Source organism: Nelusetta ayraudi, unplaced genomic scaffold (assembly GCF_046127955.1).
Source record: "Nelusetta ayraudi isolate G7.1 ecotype Tasmania unplaced genomic scaffold, CSIRO-AGI_Nayr_v1 ptg000059l, whole genome shotgun sequence".
Classification (NCBI taxonomy): domain Eukaryota; kingdom Metazoa; phylum Chordata; class Actinopteri; order Tetraodontiformes; family Monacanthidae; genus Nelusetta; species Nelusetta ayraudi.
Window position 1 is genome coordinate 2,287,827 of NW_027466109.1, and position 13,272 is coordinate 2,301,098.

Genomic DNA, 13,272 nt, shown 5'->3' on the forward strand with positions numbered 1-13,272 from the left:
CTCTCTCTCCGTCTCTCTCTCCCTCTCCATCTCTCCGTCTCTCTCCCTCTCTCTCTGTCTCCCTCTCTCTTTCTCACACGCACACACTCCTACCTACACATGAGAGCAGCAGCAGGGTCCTTGACTGCCACATTAGTCACACTATCACCCTGCAGAGAGCTGCAAGAGGACATCAACGAGTGTGAACATCAGATCACAAAATGCAGCGCGACACCCTATGAACACATCAGTCTCAGGCTTCACACCCTCACACAGACCCAGCGCCTTTCCTCAGGGCACCTTCATGTTCTTTTCTTGGATTGGCAGCGGCTGTATGTGTTAGTCAGTTGACCCCCCCCCCCCCCGACACACAGTTCCTGCACCTGGAACTCGTAACAGGACGCTTTTAGCTCAGCTGTAAGATAAAAAAAAATGAATCACTGATGCTCACACATCACAAAACGTTTCCTGTACAACGGCTGTTGTAGTGGAACACGCTGGTGGGATTTGGTGGTGACTGAGTCACGGGATGGAATCCCGGCTGTCGGGACCCCTGGGGGTACAGGTTGCATCTTCAGCCTCTCACTCATTCTCCACACGACGTTCTGCCCGTGACTCTGGGTGGTCCGCTGCTCCTCCACCGGCATGGGGCTGCCTTGCACGTGTGCACAGAAGACTTTTTGCCTGAGTGGGGTGTGGGGAGGGGCGCAAGCTGGTTACCTTGCTACATATATATATTTATATATATATATATATATATATATATATATATAAATATATATATATATATATATATATTTATATATATATATATATATATAAAGATATATATATGTATATATATATATATATATATATATATATATATATATATATATATATATATATATATATATATATATTATATATATATATATATATATAAAGATATATATATATATATATATATTTATATATATATATATATATATCTTTATATATATATATATATATATAAAGATATATATATGTATATATATATATATGTATATGTATATATATATATATATATATATATATATATATATATATATATATATATATATATATATATAAAGATATATATATGTATATATATATATGTATATGTATATGTATATATATATATATATATATATATATATATATACATATATATATATATACATACATATATGTATATATATATATGTATATATATATATATATATATATATATATATATATATATATATATACATATATGTATATATATATACATATATGTATATATATATATATACATATATGTATATATGTATATATATACATATATATATGTATATATATATATATATATGTATAAACATATATATATGTATATACACTGTATATACACAAAGAGAACTACAAATTCCAACACAATGACCAACAAGCTGAGCTTCTGACAGAACTACGCTACATTGTCGTGATAAAAAAACAAAACAAAACCACAGTCAAAGTCCACTCACATCTTCAGAAGGCCCAAGGGGATTTCACCAATCCAAATTTCTGTCTGGGGTTTTTTGTTGTTGTTTTTGTTTGTTTTTGTGTTTTTGCCACACTAGGCAATACTCCAGTGAAATACTGCCTCTCAGGTGGGAGGTTGAATTGCACCTCTACTCAACAGTTAGCCATTTACACAGGTTGCCCCCCCCCCGCTGGGGTGGCCTGCCAATCAGATTGCTGAGCTGGCACACACACACACGCACTGCTTGCTGCCAAGTGTGTTCCACTCATGGAACTGATGAACTTCATGGAATAAGTGAAGGATGTCTTGGTGCTGGCAGCTCTCACTCGCTCAAATAAAGGGACGATTTATTTGGAGGCTTTTTTGGAAAAAAAAAAACAAGCAAAAACACACAAAAAAAAAACAAGGCACAAACTATTTCCTGGAGCGACATATATTTCCTCCTGAGTGGCTCCAGCATTACTGTGTAAATAGTTCCAGTGGTTGAGTGGGCATGCCGTGACTAACGGGGTGTTGTTCTGTGTCTTGCAGTAAAGAGGAGGCGTCGGCCATCGAGACGGAGCTGCTGAGGGACTACAGGTTTGGACAGCAGCAGCTGATTGAGATCTGGGGACAGGCCTGTGCCGTGGCCATAACAAAGGTCTGCGTGTTCCACTGCTCTGTTTGTCTCTGCTCCCTCTGTCTGTTTTTATTTCTGCCTCGCCATTCCTCACCTACTTTATGAAGCAACTGTTCCCCATTCACCCAGCGGTGGAACTGCAGGGTCGGATCCGTTTGCCGTTTTAAAAGCGTGACAGATAACATCGCCCACAGTGTGCTTTTTACGGCATTTAGAAAAAATGTTTTCACTGTGAAATGGGCCTGAAATATTGCCCCGATGTGCTGTTTTGCTTTCCGAGCTCTTTTCTCGCATGATTAAAGCGATGGCTCGGCAGTCGCCATTTACTGTGATGTACTGTTTGTGTTAAGTCTGTATTTCCACCGGGTCTCTGAACACTTCCTACTGCAAAAACCAGAACCGGCTGCGGCCTGTTTTCCAAGCAACCGGTCACATGCAAACGGCTATTTTTAAAGGGGCAGAGTGAAACACTGTGTCATGGCTGGGTGGTGGAGTTTTGAGCTTCACCAACACCAAAACAAACCGGCTCCCTGCACGTCCTCAGCAGGCCTCTGGAGTAGCGATCGCTGAACCCCCACTGAGCAAACAAGGAAGTCATGATAACGATCTAATCATTTTGTCAAAGGATTTTCTTAGAATTTCTTCTCTTTCTGTTTTTTCCCCACCGTAAATTAGAATTTGGAGCACAATTTCAGCAGGCTGTCTCCACAAAAGCAGCACAAAACTCATGCATCCTTCCTTATCCTTCTTCATCCATCTTTAGGTCCCTAAGTGTTACTACACTTCAGCTTGTGACTTTATCTGGCATAACTGTACCGTTTTTTCCCAGTGTGTACAACACTGCTTTGTAAAAATCGTTAGGCAAAGCAAATGAAGTTTCCCTCATTTCCCTCCCGCTCAAAGCCGTCCACTGTGAGGTCCAGCCGTGCGTGTCACTCAGCAAACCTTTTTTCGCTAAGTGTTCCTCACCTAATCCCAATTTCTTTTTCAAACAAACCTTCTGCACCTTCGCTGAGCCCCTCTGAGCTAATCATCACAAAACCCCAGTCCAGGAGTGACAGGCCTGATTGCACCCGAGGGTCGGGGAAAAGTCAGAACCAGCTGCTACTGCTCACACTTTCCTTATTTGCATTAGCTTATATACAAAACGTCCGACTGTTTTGCCGGGGAAATGTTCGGAGGCTCTGCACGACGCCAACGTCCAAAAAGTCGCAGCGGCTCTCCGACCTCGGGGCAGAACATGTGAGCTCGCACAGTGGCAGCGCTCGTCCAGCCACAGCGTTCCGACACCAAAGACTTCATTTCCTCAGAGATCTGGACTGCGTCAAACTCACAGTCTGCGTGTGTGTGTGTGTGTGTGTGTGCGTGTGTGTGCGTGCGTTTGTGTTGAAAACACTGTTAGAATGCACAAACTGCCTGGTGAAAGACATCAACAAGCAAATGAGAGAAGAAAAGAGTCAATGGATCAAGAAAAATAGACAGCTGAAATTTCCAAAATGCACCGTTTCCTATTAGCGACACGTGATAAAGAAAATGCTCTTGGTCACATGACCGATGCCTGCAAACAATTGCGCGTTTTACAAGCAAACTGATTATTTTGTCATCTCTTGTGTCGGCTGGTGAAATGAGATCCGGCTCAGTCGCGCCCTTCTTCGCGACTGTGTTCTGGACACACAGAGAGGAGCTGGTGAACATCTATATTTACTGTAGGGAAAATAGAGAACAAAAACTTACCTGCATAGCTTATAAAAAAATATGCTCTATTTTCCAAGGCGCTTATTCTTGCTAATACTCATGAAGTATGAGAAAGTAGCGTCTGATAAAAAAAAAAATACATGTTTACCCCAAGTTACTGCAAAGCCAGTCTCAGTATAAATACTTTCACATTCGAGTTGATTCCCCTCCCCCCCAAGAAAAAACTACACTGTCCTCCTTAGAAAGACAAATTGGCATCAAGCAGAGAGTAAAAAAAACAAAACAAAAAAAAAAACAGCGTTTGAGGCGGACGGCGTGCAGCGTCGAGAGTCGAGTCTCCGAAGCAGCGAGACTTTGTGTTCTCTCCTCCGAGTGTGTGTGATTAAAACCCACCACATCCACTTCCCCTCCATTATCATCTGACCGCGGCGGGCCCGGCGCCCGGCCCTCCGACCGGCCGCCCAAACAGCGTAACCTTACTAGACAAACACAGAGCGGGACGGACGCTGCCGCTGCTCGCATGACATCACCGCTATTTAGAGGAAATTACAGTCGAAGGAGATGCAGACGGCGTGATTCCACTGCCGAGCCGCCGCTGCCGCCGCCGCCGCTGGCATCGGCCTTCACGCAAACACACGCACACGGCAGAGCCTCCCCGCTCCACATGGATTATAGGTTTTTCTGAAAGTAATCCCTTCGCAGCGGCCGCTCTATCAGTCTGAGGCTTTTCAACACCTGAGCTGGAGACGGTGAGAGGCTGTTTTGGTTGCCACACAGCGATGATGAATCGGACGGGCCGCTGTTTGAACGGAAGGGACCCCCTTCCTCCCCCACCGGCGCGTTAAAAAGTGCCGTGTTCGGCGTAAAGCGGCCGGACGTGTTGTTCCAGCGCCCCCGCTCCTGTTTTCTCAGGATCCCGTGTGCGTTTCAGGTTGATTGGAGGTGAAAGAAACATGTGTCTTTGACATTTCCTTCAAAGGGATATTCCCTGGGAGACCTTATTACAATCAAGGCAGGCGGGCAGGCCGGCAGACAGGTTGTTTTTTTTTTTCTTAGCTTTTTTATATTTTGGCCAGAGCAGAGCTGAGTGCTGGTGCCGGGGCTCCACACACGACCCTGCGATCTCTTCGGCTTCTGTATTTCGGGCCACGAGTGAAACTCGCGTCCTTGAACAACTCTGAAGATTTAGTGCCGCGCAGTCGGTCTGACAGTCACATTTTGGCTGGAAATCATCATCATTATTATCAAGTAGCACAGCGCAAAAAAAAAAAAAAAAAAAAAGTAGGGCCATGGTAAAGAATTAAAGACGCGCCACTCCAATTGTGCTCTTGTTCTCTCCATTGTTTCAGTCTGGCCTACATTTTCACATGCATTTTTCTCTCCCCTCTTGTGCCTAATTAATGAGTGGAAGTGGATTAAAAATAGATGAAGGAGGCGCACATTTTCACTTTCACTCAACGCTTTTAGAAAATCTCTTGAAATATATCAGGGCTTTAAAAAGTGGATGGTAAATACAGCAAATAAATAAATAAATGGTGCAACCTTAACATTATAGGCTCATTACACTGAGTTAAGACGACGTTACATGATCATTTTGCATAATTGGAATCTACAATTAAACATTTATGGGGAAAGAAAGGCCCCGTAAAAAAGGGGGAGGGAGAGAGAGAGAGAGACAGAGACAGAGAGAGAGAGAGAAGAGGACCAGGTTGGAGCCTGTAAAACCACCGCGCTGAGATTACGGGCGAACTGAAAGGTGCAAACGCAGCACTTGGGCTGACGGACGATGGAGGATTCTTCACTTGCTTGGACGCTTCAAACGTCTGAAGCCTCGCTGGCCGGCGGAGGTGCAGCGTGATTTATAAAGACAGTAAAGCCAGTAAACACATCAGCAGCCGGTTGGCTGCAGCCAGAGAGAGAAGGAGGACAGAAAAGTCTGTTACATGGATTCGACACCGTCTCTGAATCTCCTCCAGTCCAGGTTGTTTGCCTTTGCTTTCTCGCCTCGTTGACCTCCTCCCCCTCTCTCCAGGCCTACCCTCTCGGCTCGCTGACCAAGAAGCAGCCCACGGTGCTGGTCATCTGCGGCCCGGAGCAGAACGGCTCCATCGGCCTGGTGTGCGCGCGACACCTGCGCATGTTCGTAAGTAAACTGTCGCAACAACAACAACCACAACAACGCACTCGGGTGACTGTGGATCACAGAGCGCAGAACTCTTAAGGTTCCGTACATACAGATTAAGCCAAACAAGGCTTTCTAAGTGGGTGGGAGGGCTGTGCGTGGGTGGAGTTCATCAACTAGGAGGATGTGTCAGACAGTGTTGGCGAGTAATCTATTACTAAGTAATCCACTATTGTAATTAAACAACTTTTTTAAATAACAAAGTAATGTAACAGGATTACTGCGGCAAAACTGGTAATTACATCACAATGACTTTATCAAGTAACAAGTCCGTTACTTTTCTGAAATATTTTGCAAGCTAAAAATGTCTCGTTATCCACAAAATGTCTGAAATTTAGAAAAGCAACCGAAAACAACAATGTCACAGATTATTTTTCAACAATATGGGCTGTGCAAAAGGCACCAGTGCTGTACGTGACTTTGTTCTGTGAAATGTGCAGTTTGTGTTCAGAGAGCAAACATTCACTCATGTCGAGAGGACAGAGGCAATATTTGCAATTGCAAAATTTGCACTTTCATTAAGTTCATTCCAAAGCACTGAGCGACTGGTACTTTATCTTTTTTCAACTAAAGTGATTAGTAATGAGTAATTGATTACTTATGGATGAACAAAGTAGTTAAAAAGTAATCAGATTACTTTAGAAGGAGTAATCAGTATTTTGATTACTTTTATGCAGTAATCCCAACAACGCTGGTGTCAGAACCCTTGGTGACATCACAAATGACTGCTTTCCAGATCTGTCCGAGAGGCGCAGCGATAAAAACCAGTAAAGGCTGTTCTCAAGTGGAGAAGCCCTCATACCATTATTTTTTCATTTCGTCTTTGTTTCTTTTTTTGTTGCAGTGAATGAACACACACTAAACACACTAAAACGCTGCCCCTTCCCATCATTGGAGCGTCGGTGCTGCAGATCAGCGGCGCCAGATGTGAGCGGTGGCAGTAGCAGCAGACACAAATTATAGCTGGAAAACATCGGCAAAGTGAAGTTTTGCACAACATGGGAGCTCGAAGACGTCACGTGTGTCAAGACAAACAGAGGGGTGGGGGTGGCGGGATAGTGGGGGGGGGGGGGGTTGCAGCGCAGACCGTCTGCGCTTTAAATTTCTCTTCGGCTCCTGTAAACGTCTCGGAGCAGTTATCCCATTACGCTCCCCGCAGGGCCACTCAGACAGCCGTGATGTCATGCTATTGTTACTCTCGTTAAAGCCACGCGTGTGTTCGGCAGCGCGGCCACAACGTGACATCGTGGCCATGATGTCATATCATATCATGTCATGTGAGAGTTTTTTATTTATTTATTTAGTCTTGTTAAAAAGTGCAGAAAATTTCAGTCCGCCGTGCGTCAGCGCCAATCTCTGATTTTATAAGACGGGGGAAATAGGATCTATGTCTTTCTGGCCTCTCTGGTTTATAATGGAATTCGCTATGTATGCCACTGATATTACATGACGAATTTAATAGTTCTGATCAAAGAACTCACCCACTTTATCAGTCTTATTGTTGATTCTTAATCTAATGATTTTACCGTCTGCCACCCTCGCATTAAGCAAAGCCTTTACTGCATCTTCAAATGTGCTTTGCTGCAAAGCTGATTGTTTTATTACTACATTAATCATCATTATTATTATTATTATTATTATTATTATTATTATTATTATTATTATCATTATTATTATTACTATTATTATTATCATTATTATTATTATTATTATTATTATTATCATTATTGCACATATTCCCAGAGTGAGTGGTCGGCCACGGCTGACCGACCATGAACGCGCTGGTCTGTTCTGACCGGCAGAATCTCGAGCGCTTCCCTTGGACTACAGACGACTCACCCGCTGCATGCTTGTGTGTTTTCCACGGTGCGACATGATGTCTGTCAAAAAGAGAGACACGCAAGGATGCGCGTGACACACATGCGCACGCACAAGTGCACTCCCCTTGACCCAGAGCTGCGAATGCGATGGGACAGAGCGCAGACACGAGTCGTCGCACGCAAACGAGAGCGGCCGAGTTTCGCTTCTCACGTCACCGTGACACACCCGACTTCTCCAAAGTCATCGTTCCTAATTAGATGCTCGTAGTGAAAACGTAAAACATTGTGAGATGATTGAATCTGAATAAAATCAGCTCTGTTGAATTCAGAATTCAAGAAAAATATGGAGCCCATCCATCGTCTTTAGGGGTGTTTCCTTTGGTCCTAAAATCCTTTAGAATCCACAAACAATCAGCTTCAATTATGAATTTTAAAAAAGGTGCCTGCTAGCTAGGGTAGAATGTGACGGTTCTACCCTCGTCTAAAAATATACAGTATATATGTGTATATATATATATATATATATATATATATATAGGAGAACAACAGGATGGAGGAGCTTCTACAGATTGAAAATGATGGATGGTGCCAAAGAGGTGAACGTGAATACTGCAGTAGCAGCAGTTTTAGCACATTAAATGGATTATGGGCTGCTGCTGATGCACCCGTTTTCTCCTTCTTAGCTCCTGACTGACTTTGAAAACAGTTTAGTGGAACTCTGCGTATGGCAGTTAGCGCCTCTGGCTAAAGTTGACTGGTCGGTTTTCAACGGCCCAGCTGGACACTTAAACTAAAGCCCAGAGGGACAGACTGCGTTCAAATGTGACGTCTCAGCTTCTGCCTCTGTCTTTCAACTCCTCTCGCCTCGTGTTGCGAGTCGTCTGCAACCTCCCATGACGTCAAGAGAGCAACCCCCTTGAGTGAGCAAGGCTCGCAGTGGCTGTGTATGTTTTGTCTTACCCCGGTTGCCAAAAGTTGTTCTGGAGTTGTGAGCGAGATGACTTCAGGTTATCGGTAGCTGTGTCCGTTTGTCCGCGCTGAAGGTTCCCGTCCCCGAAGAGGCAGCAAGCGGCCAGTGTGAGTTGACGGATCACTTCCTGAGTCGGTCTGCGTCAGCCACATCTGAAAAACAGCTCATTGGCGATGTTACTTGATTTTATTCCGGACAAAATAGGTCAAAGAAACTGGGTTTTGCCAAAGCAGAGCTCTGCTGTGGAACATCCATGACTGAGGTCCAGACTAGCTTATTCTATTTATTTTTTCCCCCCACTTTGCAGGAATACGAGCCCACCATCTACCACCCGAAACGCTCCACGCAGACTCTGCACCAGGACTTCACAGTGCAGTGCGAGAAGATGGACATCCCTTTTCTCTCTTACCTCCCCACAGAGGTCAGCAGCAGTGCACAAAATGACAGCGATGCTTTGTGTGATTAGCATGCTAAATACTGTTGACTTGCGATTTCTTGGATGTTTATGATTGTAATGTAATAAAGAGAATACAAAGTTCTGAAAGGGACTCTTTGCTTTCAAGAGATTCCAGATTATAAACTTTATAATAGTGAGTTTAAGGACCGTCTTGTTTCTTTTAAGCCTACTTCTTCCCCCAGTATTTCCACCTATTGCTAACACAAGCTAATCAGCTCCTACTAGCATGTAAAGCTAGGAGACAGAATGTCAATCTTCTCTCCCAAATATTGGCAGGAAAGCAGTTTTTTCCATTTCGCTTCTGGCAAAGGTTTAAATTTGCAAAAGAAGCTAACGCCTCACGGCTTGTGGCCGTTCAGAGAAGATTTAATGTCGTCCCAGGAATCTTTTATTGCTGCTTTTAAGATTTTTAAGATCCCCCCCCCTTCTTCCTCCCCTGCAGTTTTGCCCACAATGCTGGTATTTACTTTGGGATGACTTGAATGTCTCTATGAACCAATGGTGGGGAGCGGCTTGATTTGTGTGGCTCTTCATCCGCCGCGAGCTATTTACGCCGAGCTCCTCTCTGTGCAGGTCCAGCTCATAAACGACGCCTACAACCTGGTGATTGATGCCATGCTGGGCCCCGAGGCCGACTGCGGCGAGATTAAAGAGCCCTACTCCGGCATTCTGGTCACGCTGAAGCAAATCAAGACTCCCATCGTCAGCGTGGACGTGCCGTCAGGTGAGTGTTCCCACCCGGCTGGGAGGCTCAGAGGCAGCAGAGCATGATAGACGAGGCTCCCTCTGAGAGAGCCTTGGCTGCCTCTCTCTCTCCCAGGCCCGGCCCGGCCCGGCCCGGCCCACGTCCAAGTCTGGGGGCTCACGTGCGGAGGATAAATCTCACGCTACGTTCACGCTCGCCGTGATCTCATCGCACAGCAAAAACGCATTACCTGCTGAGCGTGAGCGCACGGTTGGCGCTGCTCCCCACCCCCCACCCCCCACCGCCTCCTCACTGGCTCCTCTCTCCTGCTTCCAGGTTGGGATGCGGAGGAGCCGAGGCAGGACGGGATCAACCCAGACGTCCTCATCTCTCTCACCGCGCCCAAAAAGTGTGCCACCAGTTTCTCGGGGAAGCATTTCTTGGCCGGACGCTTCCTGCCGTACGACGTGCAGAAAAAATACGAGCTGAACCTCCCGGAGTTCCCCGGCACAGACTGTCTGGTGGAGCTGTAACGCCGGCGCTGCAGTCAATCTGTTCTACTATGTTTTGTACTTTCTAGGTCGTTAATGTGATTCAATGTGGACGTCTGAGTGGTGTAGATCTGGTCCAAGCCTTAGCCAAGCGTGCAGTGGAGCTACAGTGACAGGAGGACGTTCACAGTCTGTGCCCGTGTCCTTTAGGTGACGGCGTGACGGGACTCTCGTGTCGGTCTGCCTGTAAATGTTGTTGTTTTCTGATATCTTAGAGGACTAGAGATTAAGAATATGCCGCGGTGCCAACCACTGTTGGGTTTTAATTGCCTGCACAACTCTTTGAGATGTTCATTCACGTTTTTTTTCATTTGGAATTGAGCCTTCAGCCTAATGTTATTTGCCATGATGTGCGACTTTAAGGGCCCCGTGTGTGACATTTACAGGGATTTATTGGCACAAAGTGAAGTAGAAAATACGCATGTATGTTTTTAGTTTTATTAAGTACCTAAACTAACTTTTTTTTCTTTTTCACCATCACAAAGCATTTTAAGGACACATAGAGAGCAGGTCCGGGTCGGAGAGACGCAGCCGTGTTGCACCACCACATTTCTGTTACAGGCCCGGGCGCTGAGCCGATCGGGATTTCGTGATTTTCACCCTGACATCACCACTCTCTCAGAAAGATGTGAGATCAAGTGGAACATCAGTAAACAGTCTGCAGAACACTGGGGCGATCTTTGCCAAATGGAATTTTCTAATGAGCGAAAAATGTTTGCAGAGTGACGCCGACCGAAGTCACCCGCTCCCTGCAGGACGGGCCATCCAGTCCCACAGTCTGGCTGAGGTTCAGTGTTTGTCCCGTAAACATGAAGCGAGAATATGGACATTAGCATAACAAGCTACATTCTAAATATAGACATGTATTTGCATTCTACTTTCTCACCACAAAATGCTGCTAAATCTTACACAATGGGTCTTTAAAGTTTTGATTCAGAAAATTTGTGTTTTGTGTTTTTTTTTTTTTTATTGTAGTCTTTTTTTTCTGATTAGGATTGTTTTTTTAAAGTTACTTTTTAAGGCCCAGACAGTCTTGTTGTCCAATAATAAAAGTTTACTTTTAAAAGGATGATTTATTGCTGGTGTTCTTTCTTTTCTCATGACCGTTCCTTCTCATAAAGCCTTTATCTTGACTTTATTCATGACTTACGACTTTCACATTACGAAACGACGTCCTCAGGGATATTTGTGTATCACCATGAGTAAAACCTTTCTGCAGTCACATCCTAGACTTGAGTTTCTCACACATTTAATTCTGACCTGCCTTCAAACGATTACTTATTGTCTTGCAAGACTTTGTTGTCTAAAAGTTCAGCGACGCGTTAACACAACATGATGATTTTTGAACCTGTTTCACGTCTGTGCCACTGCTTACTTTAGTCAGAACGTTTAAAACGTGACGGCACTTCGATTCGGTTAACCTCTGTGCGAAGGTGTCACGTGTAACGTGTTCCTCCCGTGTTTTTGCAGTTGTGAGCCAAGAGTAAAAATGCATCATCACTGCATGCAGACGCATAAATAGTTCTCGAGTCTTTAAACTCCAGGTTTTGGTGTTAACGACGGTGAATGAGTGAATGTTCTCATGTATCCATTAACAAACTTAGCCAGAAAGAATCATTCCTCACAAATGAACAAGTTAATTGTGCCTTTAAATTGCGTAACCTAAATCCTCAGCTCCCCTCCACTTGACACTGGTTTAACAGGAGTTCCAGCTCATTATCTCACCGTCTGGCCAACAACTTTACTGTTGCGGTTGACTTTCACTGCTCTCATCAAATTATTCTCAGACAGGTTTGCTTTTTTTCCTTCTTCTTCTTCTTCTTCTTCTTCTTCTTCTTCTTCTTCTTCTTCTTCTTCTTCCATTTTAGAGGATAAGTATAATAAATCTCTACTGTACAGTGCTGAGCACTATACAGGAGGTGGGAGTAGTTCGATGGGGATAAAATTGGGTTCTGAATTGAAGGCTGATTCTTAAAAAAAGAAATATGTAAAAATTGGTCACGTGAAACATTACATTACAATAGAGCAAAAAAGTAAACGTTTGACACCTCTAAGGTTGTTTTTTTTTTATGGCAAGGAAGTCTTTGAATTCAGACACGGAATGATGACCCCAACTGACAAACAACATAGACACTATGCAACCACTGTGATTGGTTGATGCAATGGTTGGCGCAAAAAAAAAAAAAAAAGAGCGGAATGCTAATCACTTTTAAAATTAATTTTGCAACTGCAGACTGACCCACATCTGGTGTGCAGTAGACGGAAAATCCTCCGTCTTTTCGCTCAATTTCACTTCAGTGTAATTTTCCAAGGAGACATCGTTAGGGAGCTGCTCGATGGCACGTTTTTCTGATCAAGGCGTGACGACGCGAGCGATGGCTCGTTTGCATGCCTGTCGCATGCGGTCACCGTCGCCAGTGGCATCCCGACACTCGTGTTTACTGGTTAGCAAGTGGATTTGATTTGGACGAGAGCGACGGGCAGGTGTGAGCCGACCACCGCACTCCCACCATGGGGCTCGGCGCTGCAGGCCCCGCCGAGAATGACTCAGCGACACTGCTGCTGTTTATGGATGAGCTCATGTGTATTTATACAAAGGCAGAATACTAATGTGCTAATGCCCTGTGTGTGAGTCTGTGTTAAGTAGCATGTGTGCGTCTGTGGAAAGTCAGTGCGGAGGAATGTTGATCTGCCTCTTTTTTTCGCGCAGAGCTCCTAAATCTGTCAGGGAAGAGCTGCCGGGGGTTGAGCAAACGTGTCCGAGCGTTCGGCAGCGCACGTCGGAGCGTCCACGGGAAACCGCGTCT

At 44.6% G+C, this 13,272-nt stretch overlaps 1 protein-coding gene across 1 annotated transcript in view; it reads left to right on the forward strand.

Annotated features, from left to right (window-relative positions):
- The window catches only part of yjefn3 (YjeF N-terminal domain containing 3), a 35,541-nt gene extending 24,007 nt beyond the window's left edge, over positions 1-11,534 (forward strand). The window contains exons 2-6 of the mRNA XM_076039608.1: positions 2,018-2,126; positions 5,833-5,943; positions 9,080-9,193; positions 9,803-9,953; positions 10,251-11,534. Of these exons, the coding sequence (XP_075895723.1) occupies positions 2,018-2,126; positions 5,833-5,943; positions 9,080-9,193; positions 9,803-9,953; positions 10,251-10,447 (682 nt within the window). The 3' untranslated portion in view covers positions 10,448-11,534. The remainder of the gene's footprint in view (positions 1-2,017; positions 2,127-5,832; positions 5,944-9,079; positions 9,194-9,802; positions 9,954-10,250) is intronic.
- The last annotated feature ends 1,738 nt before the right edge of the window (positions 11,535-13,272 follow it).